Below are 23915 nucleotides of genomic sequence, written 5' to 3' on the forward strand. Positions count from 1 at the left end.
CCTCTCTTTATCTCCTTTCTTTATCTACTTTAAAGCAGCATCCATTAGGTCTTGTGGGGACTTTATGAACATGAATCAGTTTCACAGCTGGAAAAAGAACAATCAATACAGTAATGTTTAAAGTGCTTGCCTTTGGCTATGATTGAATTCACCCATTAGGGAACATTCTCATAAAGTTTTGTCTTCTTCAGAGCAGCTTCGTTTTAAATGAAAGGAGTATAATCAGCCCTGCTCATCACTAGGGAGCTAACCTCTGCATATGAATGGGACCCTGCCCAGATTCTTTCTGTCTCTTTCATCTGAATTATCTGCAACCCGCTACCAAAGAACCTACCCTACCAAAGCTCGGCTAAACGTGAATCACTCTCAGCTGAAGCTCTTGCTTGCTGGCAGGGTGACTTACCTGGATGCCATCTGCAACCACAGACACACACACACGTTGGAGTCAGTCACCCTGGAGTCAGCAATAGCTGCTTGATTTAGAATCACAGATTATGTATCTTCATGTGCAAAATTGGAAAGGACAGGAAATCCTAACTCTGACACTACACTTTGCCAACCTGAGGTGTTGCCTCTCACTCCCTCTCCCTCTCTTTGTCCTTCTCTTCCTCTTCCTGCCTCACTCTTGCAAACCAGCAGTATCAGCTTTCTTTCATTTAAATGTCTTATTTCTCCCTTAATGTACACCTGCTCTTCATAAGAAAGATACAAGCTGCTGTGGTGAGATGTATTATAAGATGTCCAGATAGCTTTACAAAATAGTCCAAGAGAAAACTCATAGACCAATGAAAAGACAAACAATAACGCATGAGTGTGCGAGAGGAGCCACGTTAAGTGCCAACACCACCTTGAGATCATTTAGGAGAGAGAGAGAAGTCATTCTCGGTGGGAGTGGTGGAGGGTTTTAGGGGTGGACTGGGGGAAAAGGAAAAAATGTCTAAAATGTCAGGTGAGTTGGAAAGCTAATTTATGTTGTTGCTGATTGCAGGGAAATATCGGGTGACTCACTGCTTTTTGGGAAACTGGAGTGAGAATCTTACAGGCTGACGTTTGCCAAAGGTGGCAGCAAATCAAGACCCAGATGCTCACAGAGTTTTCCATTTGCAAGTGAAAAAGAAATTGAAAAAAGTGGCAAGGGTGGAGGATTCTAGAAGTAAATAGAATAAAATAATTCCTGTCCAGTTCTCATGTCCTTAGCTTGCCTCCTTTCACATGCCAACTAAAAAAATGATTTACTCCCAAGCGTTAGAACCTCGCCTTTTGCTGGGTTCTCACAGGGAGCTGCCACTGCTGGAACCTATACCAACACCAAGGACTTCTCAGCCCATGAGTGGCACTTTATGAACTCTAAAATGCCCTTTAACCCCAGGTAAACATGCAACCTCCTCTTCTGTTAATAATCATGTTTTCTATGTCCTTTGCTCCTACTAGACATAAATGAGTGTGAAAGAGACGCCTGTGGAAACGGAACTTGCAGAAATACAATTGGCTCCTTCAACTGCCGCTGCAATCACGGTTTCATCCTCTCTCACAACAATGACTGCATAGGTGCGTGTGCAAAACAGTCACCAAGGGAGTCAAGTTCATATGTGCTCTTTGGAATTAGCATCTTTCCCAGTGTGCCAACTGTCTTTTTTTAACATATGCTGTCATATGCATGACAATTGTTTAAAAGATTTGTCAAGTAGGATATGCTAATTAAATGTCATATGTAATAACATACATCCATTACTTTTATTAAAATGCTTATTAGCAACTATATTTTTATGCTTGCTATGCTGTGAATTGAATAAATTTTAAAATAATTGAAATGATTACATTTTAAAACATATGCAAGTGATGCTCCGTATAAAAATTACATAATTTGTGAATAATGTGGACCTGCTTATCTACGTTTCCCTCTAGCCTCTTTTAAAAGAAGTAAATTATTGAATCTATTAAAACCTCCTCATAAAACATGCACCATTATTCATAAATGAGTGTAATGAACCAACTACGTATTGTACTTGGGGCGAATTTAATATAATTCCAATTATGGGAATACTTAATAATACCCTCAGTGGTGTTGTGTATTAGTAACTCAGTTTTAGCCTTTAAAATTAAACCTAAAGGAAGATTAAGATAAACTCATATAAGATTGTAATATAAACGATCAATCTCTAATTAATAGAATGGCGTAATCTTTTAGGTTTTGATAGGTACTTATAGCCAGGTCTAGATTTTCATTGGAATTTCTTATGTTTGGCTGATCCGGCAAAGGCCACTGAAATTCAGAACAAGTATTTTTCCCTTTAAAGGTTTTGATCATTGCTGGGATTATGACATTTTCTTTGGAATATATCAAAGGATATTTTTTTGGCAGATGTTGATGAATGTGCAACTGGAAACGGGAACCTTTGCAGAAATGGCCAGTGCATCAATACTGTGGGGTCCTTCCAGTGTCAGTGTAACGAAGGCTATGAGGTGGCTCCAGATGGCAGAACTTGTGTGGGTGAGTCCATTCTCAGCGAGACCCTCCAAAGAACATCCCAGAGACTAAAGAATCATGCAGGCTCTACCACCATGCATCCTTCTGGAAGCTCAGAGGGAAAAAAGCAGAGTAGAATGACAGTAATTCTACACACACACACCTACACACACACACACACACACACACACACACACACACACATACACAAACACTTATACCACTTTTCCCCCTCATCTTTTAAAATCAAATTATACTCACAGGTAACAGTTAACCTGTTAAAGAATTAGACAATTAAATAATTCTATAAACAATTGTAATTCCCTTTATTATATTTATTTTTCTTCAAAATAACTTTGTAGTAAGTTCTTATATGATTTTTTGGCTGCTCTCAAAATCTTCATATCCATTGACTTTTTACATGCTACACTTTTCTGGAAATATTTCATTTAGAGTAGGTTAAATAAAATGTGGTTGCCATATTGCACACTTCTGAAAGCTGTTAAAGCTTATTTTTATTGAGTCATTAATTTTTCTCCATGGTAGTTTCATGGACTAATTTTATTTAGTTTTATTTGTTTCTTTGATTTGATCCCAGTTTCTTTGAGTTTTAATTGCTTGATGGAAGGCATGCCAGTTGAAACCTCTTCCATCTTTTTTTCTTTTCTTTGCAGATATCAATGAATGTGTTTTAGAACCCGGAAAATGTGCACCAGGCACCTGTCAGAACTTGGATGGGTCCTACAGATGTATTTGTCCACCTGGATACAGTCTACAAAATGACAAGTGTGAAGGTAGGAGGGCATTTGGAAATAAGTAGTATTGGTTACTGCACTGGCATTATCAAAGTCAAAGCTTTTCTGATGGTGTGATAGTGTCTTCATTTTGGAATGCTTTAGCAAAAACAAATCCAGGAGTAGAGAGTGATTTATGGCCTTAGATGGTGAGACAAGGACATCTAATTCTCATGCTAATCCTTGATGAGGTTATTTGCTCTGTACATAAGGATGGTCATATGACCCTGACTCTTTTCCAATGTGCTTTTATGCAGCTTGTAAAATATCTTAAATTACATCTTTTTAAGTGCTAACAGTTTGCAACTAAAATTAGCTTCCTGATTCCAGTTAAAATATTTGTGACCACATTCAAGGTTGGATGCACGTGGCTATATAATTTGTCTGTGTTGTTTTGACCTATAGAGAGGTGGAAATGTGTTACTACAAATAAATTCTCTGCAAATTTTATAGTACTGCCTTCCTCAGTACATATGCCATTGCATTAAATAAAAGACATTAATTTATTAACCAGAACTTCATAAATAACTAGGGTTGAAAGGATTCTTAAGAAGTCACCTAGCCCATGTTTCCACTTTGAACAGGACTACATAATCCATAATGAGGAAGAAATGTCTCTACGTTTAGTATCATCAATGAGTAATTTTATTATCTATCCAATTTAAATTGCAGTCAAGTGAAAATACTATACATGGAAACATATAATCAAAATTAGGCCGAAATGCAAATTATTAAACATGTTATTTTACTCTTAAAGATCAGATTTATTCACTCCACGGTTACTGCAAACTTCCTCTAGAATGAACAGAATAGAAGTGTATAGAAAGAAAAACAACTTCCTGAATAGTCAATAAATGTGCCCATTCCACAGTCTCTTTGTCCCCCCTCTTAGGAAGTCAGCATTTACAGGTTAATTTCTACTATAAGAGAACAAATCATAACAACAAAGATGAAAACAGTAACCAAAAAGAAATGTTTGACATTTTTACAAAAGTTGGCTTTTCTTTTAAGAAAAGGTTGGATGTTGCAGTGGAGGGATTGTGGGAATGGAGTAAATCATCAGCAGCAGTTCAGATTTGTTAATAAACCACAGGAAACGTGATGCAATTATAAATGCCATGTAATAATGTGGAGTGATGAAGAGGCTGGCTTTGAATTGTACAGAAAGATAATCACTTCATAGTGCACATTACCAAATACCACATTTTTCGTGTGGTATTTGTAATGTTAAGTCAAGATAAAGAAGTTAAGTTTCTAATTTCTCTTTAGTTGGACCTTGTGGGAATAAAGCTGTGTGAGGCCAATACATTTTGGTGTGGGTAGAACCCTTTGTACAAACATCACAATAAAGAGCCCCAAGATGCAAGAGATATGTGTTTTAAAGGGGAGAAAGGTATTTCCATAAAAATATAGCTCAGAATCAAGAGTGACCTCTTTTTCCCGACAAATGTCTGCTGAAAAGGGAAACAATGGGCAAATCCGTTGGAAGGAGTGGCTATACTTTTCCCATAAGTAGGGTGGTCATGTAATTTTATGACCAAACCAACACAATTTTAGGATGGGCACCATTAATAATGAGGCCAGGTCAACAGGCATGCACTGGGACTCTTTTAGGGAATCTGGGACTATGGTTACCCAAGCCATTCAAACTTTACCTGGGACCAGCCTTAATCACTCCTTCAGAATAGCTAGGATGCAGAAGGAAACTTGATACAATTATAAGTGTATAAGATTTTTATTATCTGGAAGATGAGAGAAGAATGACAGGAAGATATTTTTGTGTTTTCAGAAAAATGAACCTGCAAGTGAAGAGTTCAGAGCCTCATCCTCTGTGATATCTTTAGTTCGTACTGCATCGGGTTATTTCCATGATTGTTGGTATCTTTGTAAAATTCAGTGTTAGGGCTATCACATGAGGTATTGTGCAAAGCAATGTGGATGAGTGGAAGAAAAGAACTTTGGTTCAAAGCCAGATCTCTCACTGAGTAACTCGTTGTCAACACACTTAAAATGTCAGAGCTTCTGCTCAGTGTGCAGTAGTGAAGCCAGACTGGGGTTTGTTGCATCTTTCCTAGCTTAGGGGAGGTTGGGATTACTCCAACTTTTCTAACTAACCAAGCAACGCAGTTGCATCTCTTAGAAGGTACTTGCCGATTCCATTTTTGCAAGGTGTCAAAGACTAATTTTTAAAGTCATCACAGTCTAAACGTCTACCCATAGCGCATGATATAGAAACGTATCCTCATGATTGGGAGAATTTTGAAAGCCAGTCACACTTCGTATTTCCACATTTTGCATCTGGTACCTGATGGTTTGACTTTGTTTGACACGTGTACTTCTTTTAGATATTGATGAGTGTGTTGAAGAGCCAGAAATCTGTGCCTTGGGCACATGCAGTAACACTGAAGGCAGCTTCAAATGCCTGTGTCCAGACGGGTTCTCTTTGTCCTCTACTGGAAGAAGGTGCCAAGGTAAGTGCCTTTGAAGGCCTTAGACTTTCATTACCTTGTGTTTATTTGTTGTGGTTTTATTTTTAAAACATGGCAAAGCTTTGATTCTTTGCAAAAAGAGAAGATGGAGAGTTTTTATTCACCCAGAGGTCTAATGACTACCATATGTCAGAAAGTTCATTTTTACTTTTAAGGTTAAACACTCATCCATCAAGTTATGGTTGCTTGTGCAACAACTGTCCTGGCACTGAGACCCAGACTCCCCTAAGAACACAGATGCTGGTAGGCCAGTGAGTGGGATCAGCCAGTAGCCACTGAATGTGGCAAAGCCTGGCATGATCAGCCATCAGCCACACGGTCTCTGTCCCTGAAGAGGTAACCTAGATAAATATGGGCCAAAACGTAGGCTTTCAGACAGAAAAATGCAATTAACCCACATGTCCCCAGGATATAGTGCCCATCCTTACATCACAAGTTTTCTAAGAAAACAGAAAAATAAATTTGAACCGACCAAGATTCTTGCTAGGCCATAGTCTGTTTGCTAGAATAATACATGTGCACTTTTTTAAAAAATCAAAAGGGAGCCTGAACTTAAGCATAACACAGTGTATTGTGTCCCAGAAAACTGTTTAGATTTTACTTAGCAATGCAATTGTGTGAGTCTGTCTATTTTCACAAATTAGTTTAATGAATTCAGGACAAAAAAAACAACCTCACACAAACACACATAGTTCTCCTCCCTGCCCCCCAGTCCTGCTCCAGTGCCTTTTTGTTGTTTTTGTTCCATTTTTTCTTGTTTTGTTTGTTTGTTTGATTGTTTTGTGTGTGTGTGTGTTTGTTTGTTTTCCTTCTATATTACCAAAGGAGAGGCAATGGATATCACTTAAGATTCTAAAAATTGTGTTTAAAGTCTCAGCCCTGCCATGTTTTGCCTAGGGCAGTGGTCAGCAAACTGCGGCTAGCGAGCCACATGCAGCTTACGAGCCGCGGTTTGCCGTTCTGTTGACTAATGAGTTTGCCGACCACTGGCCTAGGGCAAGGCATTTAATCTTTTGTAACCTCCATTTTCTCATTTTAAACAACAATAATACCTGCCCAGACAATCTTATTGAACATGTGATAGAGCTTTTTTACTTTGAGTCCTTCATAGACTCTTGTTATTCTAATGTATTCACTTTTTACTTTACAGCTGGTCATTTAGCTACCTAGTATTTAAAAGTGAGAAAGGGAAGAGTTGAGAATTCTCTGGTTGGTTTGGTCTTAATAGGTAGTTATCGGAGGCTGTGGGTTGATTTTTAGGTTGCGGGTTGGGTGATGCTTGATTCAAGCAGATACTCAGTCTGGATGGTATAGACTAGCCTGATAAATTCTAACTTCTCCCTGGTTTTTGTGTGCCTTTGGGTTGGCCTGAGTTTGGAAAGAAAGCAGTGATAAACCAGGTGTGAATCTGCCGATGTGGCAAGCCAGAGGAAACTCGGAGGCTATTAATTCAATTTGCACTGGCCTGTCACAGAGCAAGCTAAAGCTGCAGGAAGAATCGGCCCAGCTTGTGAGCAGCCCTGCCACATGCTCAGCGCCAGAGTTGAGGAATGCAAGCAGGGAAAGCAACTGTTGTAGTTCTGATGCAATTTCAAAGGTCATTAAGGGCTCTTTGCAGATGGACTGGTAAACAGGCATCCCAGGGAGCCCTAGTTAAAGTGTGTGGGCAAGCCACAGTTCTCTTTCCCAATGCAAGGCACCTTTGATTAATAAACCAGTTCTAGAGAATCTAGCAAATCTCCCACAGAGCACAGATTTCAGTGGAGCCAGGGAATAAAGACCCAGGTTTTTCTTAAAAGATGACAAATTAGGAGTCAGGCTTCTATTGCCCATGAAATGAGAAAAGTCCACAGAACTACTGATAATGCTATGAAGGAACAAATGTGATGGATCGTGGCACCCGGAGGTCACAGATGTAAATGAGCCACTCCCACTTACAAAGTTCAGTGAAGATAATTTGTCACTTAGGCTCACCCTAAATGTCCTGTGTTTGAGCCTCTGCGTAAAGCCTAGATTTTTTTTTCCAGGGGTGGGTGGGGTGATGGAGTAGGGCTGGGGAGACTGGGCTAAGGAACAGGGTCAGTGATAAAAGGAAGAGAGAATGAAAACATTAACAGACTAGTATTAGAACATGCACGTATCTAGATTTCAAAGAAACATTACAAGCTGGGAGACAACGGAAGGAATTAAGCTTTAATATATTTGTTGAGACATATTGGTGAGTGGTCACTAAAGTATATCTTAAGACATTTGTAGGCATGAATTATAAAAATAGGACCGATAAACTCAAAACTTTGAGAGAGTGACAATGAACTTGAAGAGTAAAGCAAGTCAAAAGGTGTCCTTGCCATGATTATATGGCTCAGCTGGTTGGAGCATCATCCTGTACACCAAAAGGTGGCACGTTCAATTCCCTGTCAGGACACCTACCCAGGTGTTGGGTTCAATCCCTGGCAACTGATCTCTGTTTCTCTCTCATATCCATGTTCTTCTCTCTCTCTCTCTCTCTCTTTCTCTCTCTCTCTCTCTCTCTCCCTCTCCCTGTCTCTTTCTAAAAATCAATATATATATTTAAATGTGTCATTCAGGGAACTATCATTTGTTAAATCTTGAAGCTTCTCAGCAAAGCAAACATTTGGTTGGCTGCTGCAGGATGAGGACTGGCTTTTAATTGCTCTTGATCTTCCAAAGAGTAGTTGACTGAAGGGTGCCTGTGAGGTCCTGTCTATAGCAGATATGGAAGTGAAATAGAAACTAGGGAGACAGTTTATGTGGAAAAGTTGGTTGAAAAAGTTGAACAAGTTCATTGGGGAGGCCGATAGAATTTGACTTAACAGAGCCTCATAAATCAGATAGACAGGCAGACAGATATTTTTACTTTAATTCATGAAAATTTTTCTGGTATGATCTTTGGCAACTCAGTTATTTTTACAATTGTTTCATTTGTCATGAGATAAAAGCTGGTGAAAACGTCTTAACAGAAATGCATAGGTGACTATAATAGTATGCTACCTGAGACTGGAAAACTGTAACAGGAGAGAGCAGACCTGATCAAAAATAAAAAAGGGGAATTGTGCAGAGTGGATATGAAAGCATTTTGTTAAAACCTGCAGATCTCGCCTCTGTGTAACTTGAGAGGAGATTGCAAGGCTCTGGAAGTCAAGTTTGAGGGAAAACACACTCCAGGCTCTTGGATGAGCTCACTTTTTAGAGTCACTCAATTTGCACTATAAGAAATGGAAAAGTCAGTTGCCAAAATTATGTCGCACAGTGTTGGAGAATTTTGTAGGAACTAGATCCCATATTCCATGTTGGAGTCACCAAGAAATAATCAATATTAAAGAAATATATTCTTTGATAGAGAGAGTATTCTCCCTTTCATTCACTCCTCTCCCTGCCCTCCTCTTTACCTTCCCTCTCTCTGTGTTAAGCCAAACAAGCTTCTGTTGGTGTGCGTGTTGGTGTGCATGTTCATGTGTAAAATCTGCAGAAAGCTCTGCCTCCACTTTGCAGACAGCAACTGCGTGAGTAGCTGCTGCGGTAGATGACCATTGTGTTGTGTTCTTTCCAGTCCACAAAATCGCACGTCTTTATCTGCTCTATGCCTGGAATCTGGGGTTTTATTTTGGCTCCAGGGCTTAGGGGACACAGAATTGACAGCAAAGTGTGGTGCCACAGTAAGTACTAGCACTGGGAGGTCTGCCTTCACCTAGTGTGCTTGCTCAGTGTTATCCCAAACATGTGTAAGTAGAGCTCCCAGTGAAAGGTAATTGTGAACGACTCCATCTCTGGATGTCCCCATCCTGAAGTCACTGATGATATCAGGTTTGAAATGTGACAATCTTCATTTTTATTATTTACATCAGGTTATTTGGGAAAAGTGGCAAAAATGAGAAATAATATGGTGAAAGTCACATAGATTTGTCCAGATCTCACTATAAAAGTTACCTATGACTATGAAGACTCAGCTCAGTTATTATTATAATCACTTAAGGGGTGTTACTATAGTCATGAGAAGAGAACACATTAACAGGATGGCTCGTTTCTTTCTTTTTATATATATAATCTTCACCTGAGGATATTTTTTCCATTGATTTTTAGAGAGAGTGGGAGGAATGGAGGGGGGCAGAGAGAGAGACAGAAACATCTATTTGAGAGAGACACATCGATTGGTTGTCTCCCACATGCGATTGAGCCTGCAACCTAGGTACCTGCCCTTGACCAGAATCTAGCCCTCAACCCTTCAATGCACAAGGTTGATGCTCTGACCACTGAGCAACATCAGCGAGGGCGGGGATGGCTTATTTTTTATTCCCTATTATACATTAACGATTTATTCATTTAGTAAGAAAGCTACTGAAGGGCCTCTTGAATTTATGCTGCAGATTTGCGAATGAGCTACTGTTATGCGAAGTTTGAAGGAGGAAAGTGTTCATCACCCAAATCCAGGAACCACTCCAAGCAGGAATGCTGCTGCGCCTTGAAGGGAGAAGGCTGGGGAGATCCCTGTGAGCTGTGTCCCACTGAGCCCGATGGTATGTTTACATCTGTGTTTCTCTTTGGCCCATTCAGGGTGCACACTGACCACAAAATAAGCAAGACCTTAATTTAATTGTAAGTCTAACTAAAATATTTGTTAAAATTGTTTTTCCTCGGGAGCTAGGTAGTTCTTTTCTTCTAAACTATGTTATGAATTGGAGCTGCCCAAGTAGTAGGCATGGCAGCTCTGGGACCATGTTAATTGCTCTGGTTTCTGGGCTTGTCCCGTTCATTGTTTCCCAATATGTGCAGCATGTGGCAGTTTGGCCACCACATAATGCTTGGGGAGGAGCCTATGGCTGGTGCCACTGGTCTATCTATTAACGAGTATGTCTCCACCACAGAGGCCTTCCGCCAGATCTGTCCCTATGGAAGTGGGATCATTGTGGGACCTGATGATTCAGCAGTTGGTGAGTGGCCTGTCCTAGATTCTCAGCATTTCTAAGTATCAACTAGCTTCTTCCTTGCTCATTTCCAATTGTTCTTATTTCTTCACATCTGTCTTCAAAAATTAAGCTCATTTCTTTGTCTTCTCATTTAGGTACCAATTGTATTTTGTATTGTATTTGAGATATTGTATTGTAATAACTATTCCATGGATTAAGCACTGAAATGATTATAATTTACCTCTGTGTTTAAAAAAAAAATACCTTGTTATTTACTTTTTCCCTCTCCTTTGCTTAAGATATGGATGAGTGCAAAGAACCTGATGTCTGTAAACACGGGCAGTGCATCAACACGGATGGCTCCTACCGCTGCGAGTGTCCCTTTGGTTACATTCTGGAGGGAAATGAATGTGTAGGTGAGTGATAAGTCGGTTTCTTCCACTGGACTTTTACAAGTTAAAAATTAAGCTCTACAGCAAGCATGTCAAACTCAAAGGCTAACACGGGCCAAATAAACAAGATTTAAGCTTGTGTGGGCCGCAAAAAAAACACACAAAAGCTTAAATTTTCATAGAAACATACATTTATTTCAATAGAGACATGCTGAATACAAAGGGCTGAAATGAGTAATCATTAACATAAAATAATAGAATATTTCAATAGAAATTAATATTTTTTCTTGAACATTAACTTACCAGACACTGAATAGCTGCACAGATTAATAAGCATAACTCAAATAAACCTATTATTCTCCAAAAGTGAAATATTTCCTGTTGTGCACACCAAACAAGTCAATTCAACACTAATGACGTGGCAATCGGCTGCTAAAATATTCGCTGATAGTATTAGTGGAAAGAAATAGTGTGCCTGCTCGTAAGGCGCGTAAGGGAAATAAATGCAACATGATATAGTAATCAGTCATTAGGGAATGTTGTAGTTCTTTATTAATAATTATGTGTAACAGGATATTCTAAAAATTAAGTTACAAAATTTTTATTAAAATGTTTCTTACATACCGTTATATTGGCTGGGCTGCATGCGGTCCGTGTGCCGTGAGTTTGACATGCTTGCTCTACAGCATTCACACGAGGAAATACAAGTACCAAGATGGAAGAAAAATAAATTTTGTTCATTCGTTTATGTATTATTCATCTAGCAATACTAGCTGAGGCCCCACTATGTGCCAGGCACTTCGTTTGGCTCTATGACTACAGCAGTGAATCAAGACAATATTGTCCTTCCTTGCATGGACCTTAAATCTAATGGGAAAGACATATTTGAAGAGATAGTAGAAAGGACAATATTATAATGAAAGTCTTTCTGAAATTAAAAAATATTAATGGTCATAATCTTATTCTCTCAAGATAAAAAATACAAAATTTGCCCAGATTTTATTGCACATAGTAATATGAAATGCTATGTACCCAATGTTTTTCCCCTTGTTTTAACCTTCTTATTAAAATTTCAAAGAATGGCTTCTATGGCTGCCCTTTGACCTCTTAATTCACACTAACTCCACATGGAATCCAAGTATTATGTCTATTTATCTAAGAAATCCAAACCCGAATTAATAATGGCATAAATGCTAAGAGTCTGTGTACATTAGAAAGTGTTCTTTCCACACAGGGAATCAGGGTATGAGGATTTCAGCTGCAGTGAGGCCTCTGGGAGCTGAAGCAAGTTCTTTAGGCCTTAGAATGTAATATTATGCAGATGGACCAAGTTATTTCTAATTACCTTATAACTCTAAAAATCAATGATATTGTGATTATTAACTTGAAGGAGATATGACATTCCTTACAGTGAAATGGAAGTTCATAGCAGAACAAAAGCAAAGTCATCAATGGTTTCTCTCTGGCATCTTCAGTTAGTGCTACCCACAGTCTCTCTACCACAGTCTCTTGTCTTCACTTGTTGAATTCAGGGCCCAGCAGAAGATAGAACCCTTGATGCTAGTCTATTACTTTTCTGTGTCCTACATAGCTAAAATACAATGCTATTTTTCAATCCCCCCCCCCTCTCCCAAAGGAAGATGTTTTAGAATGAGGATTCTAGATAGATGAGTTGGGAGGCATATCTATTTTTTGGACCTCCGTGGTAAAACTTGTTCTCTCTCTGTAGTTATTTAGAGAGATCAGACCCTAAATATATTTCTTTCTAGACTTTCGTCTGCCTAATATAAGCCATCTGGCTTCAACAGAATCAACAAAATCTACTTGGGTCTTGATTTTATCCAGTGTATTAATTTTGCTTAACCTCTGGTCTCTTATTTTGCGTCAGTTTAGTCTTCTATTTTATATCTGGCAGAGCTCCATCATGTTTAAGGCTTCTTGGAGAGTGATGTAATGTAAGGCCAAGCTGGAGATGTATTTCTAGCTTTAAGTAAGTGAAAACTTTAGACTTGTGAGAGAAGCATTGTTTTAACCCTTTGAACATCTATTCCCACTAGAAGATGTACCTCTTTATAGTGTGGGATGCTGGAGAAACTCACAGAGAAGAGCACTATGAGAGCTAGAAACCCAGCTACTGCCACTGTCATTGTCACTGCCACTGCCACTTGGCAAGTTGGATTTCATAGCCACAAACCTATGGCAATAGGACATGTGCATTCCTTCTCTGCAAGGACAGAATGAGAATAAAATAAGACATTACAGATCAGAGTATTCTGATAGAATGAAAGGTATTATCTGAGTCCAAGCCCATTTTCTCTCAATTCATTGTGTTTTGAATATTCTCCTGGTCACCTGCAGATATTGATGAATGTTCTGTGGGCAATCCTTGTGGAAACGGAACTTGCAAGAATGTGATTGGAGGGTTTGAATGCACCTGTGAGGAGGGATTTGAGCCTGGTCCAATGATGACTTGTGAAGGTAAGACTCTTAAATGCATAATAGTTGGTTACATGTTCTCATCTTGGAAGAAACAATTGGTTAATTATAATTCTTAATAGAAATACCACTCAGGATGTATAGAATAAAAAACATCTGGGCCGGATGGGCCATTCCATCTTTTCTTCTTTATGTGTCCACCTTTCTGCAGGGAGTATCTGAAAAAGATTCAGATGGCTCATGACACAAGTTATGCTGCAGATCATGCAGAGTTCTTGGTGGTGTTTCCCTACTACTGATATTTGTATACAACTCCAGTCTTGTTTATTACCTTCTTTCATACTTTCCATTTTCCCCTTCTGCCTTTATTTTCATCTCACATGCTCCCTTTCTTTTTCTCTGGTTTTTCTTTTCTATTCATAGAAACATCTACCCACTGAGGTAACCACCAACATCCCGCAGCCGTCACAGTGGGATTGCCTATATGTTATATGTGTCTGCCAGTGTGGCTGGAAGAATGAATGGAAAGAAAGCAAAGGGAGAGAGTGTCTAGAAGAGTGGTTCTCAAAGGATGGTCCCTGGACCAGCTACATCAGCATCACCTGTTAACTTGTTAGGCTTCAAATTTTTAGGCCTCATCCCAAACCTCCTGAGTCAGCAACTCTAAGATTGGGGCTCAGCAGCCCTCCAGGTGATTCTGATGTGTTCTCTAGTTGAGAACCACTGGTCTAAGAAAAGCATGAAGGGGAAATGAAGGCAGAGAGTAACGTTGGTATTAAAATGACCTCTGCATTAGAAATAGGGCCCATCGGTACCCATTATTGAAGTTGTGAGTAGATCTTTCAAGGCTATAACTAGTCATGATCTGGGGTCTCACTGATGATCTCAGTTGGCATCAGTGGCCTTATGGAGAAACATGATCATCAAGATGGTCTGTTTTAACCCTGATTTTCCAAAACACATTCTGATGTTTTCAAATTATGAAATCTACAGAAATCACTTTGACCCACTAACAGTAAAGTCATTCCCACCTATTGAAGGCTCTAACCTGGGCATCAGTGGGAACTAGGTATCTCTGTAAGTGTATAATAATTCGGAACACTATTTGCTTGGGTAAAAGGAACACTGTTATTTATCAGAAGCCTCTTCTCTATGGGGAAAGGGCGGGGTTTAACAGTCATGGAGGGGTCTGCTTCTGTTCTGACAGCAATTGACTTGGCAGTTGTTTTGGATGAATGGGGTAAAACTGATCACCAATCCATGTGACTTTGGGGGTGGCAAGTGATCATCTTGAGGCTTCAAAGCAAGAATTTTAGAACAGCTCCCTCTATATAGGTGACCTCATCCATCTAAATAACAATTCATAATTACACAGGCATAACAACCATAAACTTGACTGTGCTGGGAGTATCAGGATGCATGGCCACCCTACTGATACCAATTATAAAATAACCAGATCATTTTATAGCACCCTGAAAACCAGAGACTGCTTGGTCCACCCATGTTTATAACAATGAAGCATGTCAGCTTTTGGTAAAAGTAGATTCCTTTTTTTGGTTGATGTCCATGATCCATTATTTTCTTACTACCTCTGCTGCAGATGTAAACGAGTGTGCCCAGAATCCTCTGCTCTGTGCTTTCCGATGTGTAAACACTTACGGGTCGTATGAATGCAAATGTCCTGCTGGCTATGTCCTGAGAGAAGACAGGAGGATGTGCAAAGGTGAGACATTCATGTTCAAGGTCATCCAAGCCAGGGAGCTGTAACATGATGATGGGAGATGTCCCTCCAAAGCTTCCAACCATAGAGGAGGGCTGGGAATTGGGGAACACTGCTGTAGTTCATGGACATTATGAGAGTTGTCATTGCTACCTTTCCTAGTAAATTGTTGGTGAGGCTTCAAGCTGAGTCAAGGGCTGCACTGCAGATCCCTTTTAGTTCACTATGCGTTGCATGCCAGCCATGCCACAAATGTGAAGACAGAAAGAAAAGAAGACATTTCCCCACATTCAGGAAGTTCTATATGAAGAGGTTGAGATGGAGATATTCAATTAACCAAAAAGTATTAAAAATCATGCTTCCTGCTTTTGAAGAGGTTACCAGTTAGTTAGGGAGCAATTTCTTCAAGTTCATAAGTGGTTAGAAGACCTCTTCTCATTCTTGGGAGGCCAGAGTCCAACAATGCAAAAGAAAATAGGTTACTTAGTACTGTTTTATGTGTAAAAGGCAAGAAATTAATTCAGCTCCTCTTATAAATTTGTGGTTGCACATTCTTTCCAGACCTGGATGAGTGTGAAGAGTTGAAGCATGACTGTGCTGAAAAACAAATGGAATGCAAGAACCTCATTGGCACGTATATATGCATCTGTGGACCCGGGTATCAGCGTACACCTGACGGGGAAGCCTGCGTAGGTAAGAGAATCCCAGCAGAAGGAGCTCTGAGTGAGTCGGAAGTGACAAAGGAAGGGACTTGGGGTAAATCCTTATGGGCCCTATGCTCTTCTTGGCCAGAGCCATTTTGCCCCTCATAATTAACCTTATGCCATAACTTCCGGTGGAGGGCCCCTTGTCTCTTGATGATCTGTGAATCCCATGAGCTCTGTGATTTTCTCCCTCTGAGCTGGCCTTTGCCTACTTTCTCAGCCCATTTTGCTTCTAGGATTGGAATATTGGGTGTTTCCTCTATTTCCTTCCTTTACATTTTTGTACTCCTTTGTTTTGGAGTCAGTTCCACTTACTGCATTGGAATGTCTCCCTGTTGACCCAACTTTGCTACCAGTACCCTGGCATTGAGTTCTGATGCCAGGTCCTAAACAAGGAACATCACTAAACCATCACTAAACCAGTGGGATCCACCTCCAGAGAATGGGTGGGTGCAGAGTGGGTCCCAGGCAATGGTATTTTAAGGCTCCCCTAAGTTCCTATCGTGTGGATCCAGCATTAAAAACCACAGCTTTAGACTAGGGGTTGGCACACCACAGTGTGAGGTTCAAATCCAGCCTGCCAGCCCACCACGTGTATTTTTAAATGGAGTTATATGGGAACATAGCCCTAATCATTCATTTATGGTCCATGGCTGCTTTCCTGCCACAGTGGCAGAGCAGAGTAGAGCACTTGCAACAGAGACCATATGGCCTGCAAAGCCTAAAATTTACTATACATTTATAGTAATACTGTAGTATTAGTATTACCTATAGAAAGTTTCCTGACCACTGCTTTAGACAAGAAACACAGGAGAAAATTACTAGAAAACTCTCACATGCATCCCTTTCCTTTCAAATAATCAGTGACATTAGAAAACATATTTTATGTTGTCGGTCAAGAATCTTAAGGACCTCCCCATCCCCTTCCTCTGTAAGAAACAGAATTAAATAGTCATTAAAGAGCAGACTTTAAAAGCACAGGAAAAGGGTATGGACTGAGGATCCCATTCTGGGGCTTCTGGGATCTGTGCTGCTGACTCTCAGTGGCACATCAGAGTCAGAGAGCTTGGGTTCCACTCCAGAGATTCTGAATCACTTGGTCTGCCACTGGGATTTTTAACCTGTTCTAGCCCTTTCTAGGTGTCACCTTCCAACTCTCTGCCTCTCTTTTTGAGATCTGTGCCTCAGGGACTTGGAACTCCTCTTTCGAATGGGATGCACGTAGGCAAATTATTTCATCAGACACTTCTAAGAATCTCAAGCTACTTGAATGCTTTTCTCTAAAGCTGGGAGATTGAACTATGATTTATTCTTTCTTAAGAACATTGTTGAAGTATTACAATAAACATAATCTATATTGAAATGGAAAGTTAGTCTAGATAAACTGCCTTAGGTCATAACTGACTATTGCAGATACTATTCTACTGAATTATTACAATATTTCTTTAATGTGTTGATTTTAGTTAAAAATTTTTCCCTTCATTTGAAATGATCCTTTGAGAATCCTCTTTATGTACAGATATGGAAAATTTTAAATTTTATGAAGTGAAAAACTGTAAGTGTACATAAAATGTTGTCATCTATGTTTTAAGTATATGAAAATGCCATCAATTATGTTTTTTAAAGGGTGGAGGTACACACACAGATGTACGTATCTGCTTGTATGTGTGCAGTTCATCTCTGGGAAGACACCTTAGTAACACGGTTGACTCCCTGGAGGGGAATTTGGTGGCTGGGGGAGGCGGAGAAAGGGGAAATTTTGCTGAATATGTTCTTATGCCTTTTGTATTTGGGACCAATGAATAGCTTACCTAGTATTCACAAACTAAATTTAAGAAAAGAAAGAAAGAGTCCATTCTTGTACAAAGCGGTCTGATGACTCCTCTTATTTTCGGTCCTTCAATGAAACCGCACAGATGAGAATGAATGTCAGACCAAGCCAGGCATCTGTGAGAACGGGCGCTGCCTCAACACCCGGGGGAGCTACACCTGCGAGTGCAATGATGGCTTCACAGCCAGCCCCGCCCAGGATGAGTGCCTCGGTGAGTACGTGCAGCGGGATGCCTTTGCAACTTGCCTCTGCACTGGGGTGCTTAGAACCCAGATCTCTTCTTTGAAATAATAGAGACTGTCAAAATTTCAGGAAAGGTTAAAAATGTTCATATTTTGGAGATGACTCAGTGACTGATTGTCCATTGGACTTAGCACCACCCTGCAGCTCCGTTCTTCCTTTACAGTACTAATTGTATCACTGAATCACTTGTTTGAAATTTCTTTCTGCCTTTTTAAACCCTTGGTGTCAGGATGCTTCCATATGTTTCTCTGCTTCCATAGCATGACTATACTTCTGGGAGCAGGTAGAGTTGCAACCTTGTCCAGACCAATGCTTTTCTGCCTTCTTACTGAATTTCTTATTTGTCTCCTCAGATGTCATCCTTTCTCTCTCACTGCAGTTTCCAGCTTTCCCTTCTCGCTCCTTCTCACCAGGGTAAAGTGTTATATCCCTTGTGGGTTTCATATCTGACCAAATTTTTGAAAGTTTGCTGTGCTTAGAAAATTTCCTAAAATTTTCCTTTTAATATAATGTCCCTTCCAGACAACCGGGAAGGGTACTGCTTCACAGAAGTGCTCCAGAACATGTGCCAGATCGGCTCGAGCAACAGGAATCCTGTCACCAAGTCGGAGTGCTGCTGTGACGGAGGGAGAGGTTGGGGTCCCCACTGCGAGATCTGCCCTTTCCAGGGTACTGTGGCTTTCAAAAAACTCTGCCCCCATGGCCGAGGATTCATGACCAATGGAACAGGTACTTCACTTTGTTCTGGTTTATTACCAATGGATCAGGTAATTCATTTGGTCCAAAAATACTTGCAGGGAATTTGTTTATTTGTTCTATGAAAAACAGATGAGAATATGGAATCTGCAATATGAACCTAGGCTGAGTTACATAGTTGAGGTTGACAAAAATTCTTCATTACGATATTTTACATATTCAAGGCCATGTTGCCAAAGTGTCCTGAATAAGTTGTGTGTGCTAGGGTTCCTGCCTCTGCTTTATAAGGAGTCTTCAACTTTTTATTTATTTATTTATTTTTAAATCCTCACCTGAGGATATGTTTTTATTGATTTTTAGCAAGAGAGGAAGAGAGACAGAGACAGAGAGAGAGAGAGAGAGAGAGAGAGAAAGAGAGAGAGAGAGAGAGAGATGTGTGAGAAATATCGGTTGGTTGCCTCCCACATGCACCCTGACTGGGGATTGAACCACAACCTTTTGGTGTATGGGATGATGCTCCAATCAGCTGATCTACCTGGGCAGGGCAGGAGTCTTCAACTTTTTAAACAAAAGTTTGTTATAAGTGTTGCTGATTACTCAGAATATAATTTTTAGATAAATCTTAAAATAAATGTACATTAAATTCCTAAACTAGTGTACCAGTATGTACTTTAACTCTTAAAATTGACTGAAATATACTGCATAAAAGTATGCTGGATTTATGTTCATATTAGAAAGATGTGGTTAATGGTAGAATAACAGAACTGGGTAGATTAGATGGAGTGACCAAACCAAATTTATGATTTTTTTGAGGAAAAATTAAAATGGTGGGAAACACTCATTTCTTGAAATGAATGAAAGTGGGCTAAATTGCATTTCAGCGTAAACTTGAACAATTTCAGTGAAAATATTAGCTGTTGGTATAAAATGGTTATTTGACAATCAACAGTGAAGAAATCGCTGGTGTTGGCCCCCACCAAGCAGTAAGTGGATAGGTGGGTCAAGGTGGGGAGGACAGTGGCTTTAATGCTCGACAGTGCATACTGAGCAAATCTCCTTTGGTGGAGCTGTGAGTGGGGTTCTATCTTCTTTAGCAGACCACAGAGGCGCAGCCCAGTGATCCACCCCAGAGCCCTGGGCCTCCCTCACCAAAGAGGTGAAGTTTAGTCCATTTTCTCCCATACTATGTGATTTGATATTTTTTAGGATTAACTTTATACACAACAAGAAGAATAGAAAAAAACTTTTCTCCTTATTTTGGACATGCAATTTTAGAAAAAAAGTGGGATTTCCTTGTCAGAAGGGTCCACTGCTGTGAGTCACTTATGGAACATCAGCCCGAGGCGAGCTTGATGGCGTGAGATGGCACAAGGAGCTAAATATGTCTAGATGAGGTAGATGTTCTATGACCCACAGGAGGAAAACGGTATAAATCTAGAAAGAAATTATTTTTAAAGTTTTCTCCTATCCTGACTAGTTTACCACTGCAGTCTGATAAAGTTATTCTTTGCCTTTCAAAATAGTTACTATTACATGTGAAACGTATGCTGTCATCCCTTCGGTTCAATTCCTTAGGTCCATAATTTAGTATCGTGGTTCATTAGTACTTACACTGAAATGATTCTTACATATTAATATTGTCCATTTTAATGCCTTTCTTATTTTAATTTCTGTTTATTAAATGACAGATATTGATGAGTGCAGGGTTATCCATGATGTTTGCAAAAACGGGGAATGTGTCAATGACAGAGGATCATATCATTGCATTTGTAAAACTGGCTACACTCCCGACATAACTGGGACTGCCTGCGTAGGTAAGTATTCTATTTCTTCTGCTTTATTAACTCGAGCTAAAATTGTAGAATATGGCAAAATAAAATAAAATAAAATTCTCAAACTAAAAAAATCTAGAAAGCCTGTGTAAATTCATAAGAAAACATAAGAAAAGGATTAAACACTTCACAGAGTTTACTTTTTCTTTTCTCAAAACAAAATTTTTTCATTCAACCTTGTGGGTATTGATATTTATGCATCTTTTCAGATAGGGAGTCACACTGTATTTCTTTGATCATAGATCTGAATGAGTGCAACCAGGCTCCCAAACCCTGCAATTTCATCTGCAAAAACACAGAAGGGAGTTACCAGTGTTCATGCCCAAAAGGCTACATTCTGCAGGATGATGGAAGGAGCTGCAAAGGTAAAGTAGAATGTGCTTTCACCCGCTCACCTGCCTCCGGGGCACAAGGTTACCGACAGACCCTCTCTACACACAAGAGGTGCTCCCCTGGTGTTAGAGCCTCTATGGAGGCTCCCTATGCGGAAGGGAAGGGAGATGGTAGAGGACCAGTGGCAGCAGCTATCCTCACTGCCTGCCCCCTGGGCATCCATGGGGGCCTTCCCTGAGAGTCTCAGGGGCAGCAGGACCAATTCTACAAGGCTGGGATACTGAGAATACCTAATTGATTGCCTCTGCTTTCTGTTTATTGCATCTGTGTAGTCACTATGTAGTCAGACTGTTCAACAACTAAATATCCTAAATCTCCAGCAGAGTCCAACCTCACACTAATCAGTGCCATGACCCAGAGGACATTGAACTAAGTAAGTAAGCACTTTGTCTAGGCCAGCGGTTCTCAACCTTTCTAATGCCACGACCTTTTAATACAGTTCCTCATGTTGTGGTGACCCCCAACCATAAAATTATTTTCGTTGCTACTTCATAGCTGTAATTTTGCTACTGTTAATGAATCGTAATGTAAATATCTGTGTTTTCCGATGGTCTTAGGCAACCCTGCTAGCGGTTCTCAACCTGTGGGTCCGCTGCTGTAGAGCCTAAGACCATCGGAAAACACAGATATTTATATTACGATTCATTAACAGTAGCAAAATTACAGTTATGAAGTAGCAACGAAAATAATTTTATGGTTGGGGGTCACCACAACATGAGGAACTGTATTAAAGGGTCGCGGCATTAGGAAGGTTGAGAACCACTGGTCTAGGCTTTTGCTCTGCAAAAAAGGGCCATTCCTGCCCTGCAGGAGCTTATCTGAGACATAAATGTCACAATGAATTAAGAAACAGCCAAAGCTTCAGCAAAAATCCCTTATCAACCCAGGATTTTGCAAAATTCTGTTGGTATAAACATAGTCCTGTGAACAACTTCCTCAACATTAAGGAATCCATATATTGAGTGAATATCACTAGTGAGTCATTCTTAAGGATAATTTGGAAAATGAAAGATTTGGAGAAGGTAGACTAGATAGCAGAACAAGAGTTATAGAGTATTCTGCCATGAAGTCTTAAAAGAGAAAGAGGGAAATAAGGAAGTTAAATGGTGGGATGGAGTGGAAGTGGGGAGCAGAGGGAAGGAGGGAGAGAAGGAGGGAAGAAGGAAGGAAGGGTCCTACATTCACAGTGATTTTTTAAAATTAAAATTCTACTTACATTTGGAACCCACTCCCGATGTTATTTATAGCAATGGAGTTGAGAATGAACCTTAACTTTCTGGCAGTGAGGAAAGAAGCCTGGTCAAAGCAGAGGATTATATTAAGACGTGAGGAATAATCTGTAGGCAGTTTTTAAACGTGCTACTAGCTTATCGGAATGAGTATTTTTCTTTACTTTTTTCCCTTCCTGATTGCTCAATTTTGTTTTATCCCAAGGAGGATCTCTAAACAAAAGGTCAGTTTTGTTTGGTTTGGTTTGGTTTGGTTGACCAACTCCTTTGAGCAGAATAAAAACCAGCAAAGAATGAAGTGAACAAATTTTCAGCCTCAACATTTCTTTTTATGTTTCAGCTTAAACAGATCTTTTCAACACTCTGGAAATTTTTTTGAGAATCCCTAGTCTCTTACCTCATTAAAAATTTATTTAAAATTTTATAACTGCCGAAACCGGTTTGGCTCAGTGGATGGAGCGTCGGCCTGCGGACTGAAGGGTCCCGGGTTCGATTCCGGTCAAGGGCATGTACCTTGGTTGCGGGCACATCCCCAGTGGGAGGTGTGCAGGAGGCAGCTGATCGATGTTTCTCTCCCATCGATGTTTCTAACTCTCTATCCCTCTTCCTTCCTCTCTGTAACAAATCAATAAAATATATTTAAAAAAATAAAAATAAAATAAAATAAAATAAAATTTTATAACTGATCTGAAATTTCTTGAAGAATTCCCACTTTCCTCTAACTAAAGAGAATTGGGTTTTCCTTGGATTCTCCCAAAGAGCTACATTTTTAATCTAAATTGAGACCACGTTTTATCTTTCAAACTCTTATCTCCTGGGTGCTCCCAGCCATTTGCTTGGCTCTGTTCTGGCCAGGCACACTTGAGTCAGTGAGATGAAAACTCAGAGCTTCCTCCTAGGGCAGCTTCTAGGTACGCATGCTGTCAGCTCTACTCCAATGCCTGTCTTGCATTTTCTTGTAGATCTTGATGAGTGTGCAACTAAGCAGCACAACTGTCAGTTCCTGTGTGTTAACACCATTGGCAGCTTCGCTTGTAAATGTCCTCCTGGCTTTACCCAGCACCACACTGCCTGCATTGGTAAGTGGGGAGGAAAGGACCCTATGTGGGAGATAGCTATTCCTTCAAGTTCTTCTGTTGTTGAAGTAAGAAGACAAAAACTCGGAAAAATATGGTGGTACATATATGTGTGTATGTGCATGTGAACAAGTACATGTGAACAGTTACAGGCCTTTTTGGGTCTTTTCTAAGTGAATCATCCATCTCTCTTCCTTTTAAATAACAGAAAGAGAGCTTCAGGGAATCCCCCTTACCGCCACCCCACCTTTACCTACCCTGTCTCTTACAGATAACAATGAGTGCACCTCGGATATCAACCTGTGTGGGTCCAAGGGCATTTGCCAGAATACTCCTGGGAGCTTCACCTGTGAATGCCAGCGGGGATTCTCACTGGATCAGAGTGGCGCCAGCTGTGAAGGTGAGTAGGGCCCTCAGCTCCATCCAGCTGGTGGGTCTCTCTGAGGGTCCTGTGTGACTGTCAACATCTTCATCATCGTTCTCTATGTGATATCACACCTGAGCACCGGGGACACCCACCTGAAGACAAGAAAGGTTTACCTGATTTGCACAGGTCCCATACCTTAGCAATCCCATCTTTTGTTCTCATGCTTGATTGTGTCGATAACCCAGGCTTTTCCTAGGTATTTCTGCCCAGTTATTAGTTTAATTGAATAAGGAATTACTCAGTCAAGAAAAATAACTAGAT

The 23915-nt window shown here is 40.1% G+C and overlaps 1 protein-coding gene across 1 annotated transcript in view; it reads left to right on the forward strand.

Moving 5' to 3' along the window:
* Positions 1–23915, forward strand: part of FBN1 (fibrillin 1) — a 239295-nt gene that overhangs the window by 202642 nt on the left and 12738 nt on the right. Inside the window, exons 47-62 of the mRNA XM_080644028.1 lie at positions 1432–1548; positions 2363–2491; positions 3142–3261; positions 5607–5732; positions 10136–10285; positions 10634–10699; positions 10975–11091; positions 13426–13545; positions 15104–15226; positions 15785–15916; positions 17844–17969; positions 18524–18730; positions 20386–20511; positions 20772–20894; positions 23114–23230; positions 23499–23627. Coding sequence (XP_080500154.1) covers positions 1432–1548; positions 2363–2491; positions 3142–3261; positions 5607–5732; positions 10136–10285; positions 10634–10699; positions 10975–11091; positions 13426–13545; positions 15104–15226; positions 15785–15916; positions 17844–17969; positions 18524–18730; positions 20386–20511; positions 20772–20894; positions 23114–23230; positions 23499–23627 — 2028 coding nt within the window. The remainder of the gene's footprint in view (positions 1–1431; positions 1549–2362; positions 2492–3141; positions 3262–5606; positions 5733–10135; positions 10286–10633; positions 10700–10974; positions 11092–13425; positions 13546–15103; positions 15227–15784; positions 15917–17843; positions 17970–18523; positions 18731–20385; positions 20512–20771; positions 20895–23113; positions 23231–23498; positions 23628–23915) is intronic.

Source organism: Plecotus auritus (assembly GCF_963455305.1).
Source record: "Plecotus auritus genome assembly, chromosome: 1".
Lineage (NCBI taxonomy): Eukaryota > Metazoa > Chordata > Mammalia > Chiroptera > Vespertilionidae > Plecotus > Plecotus auritus.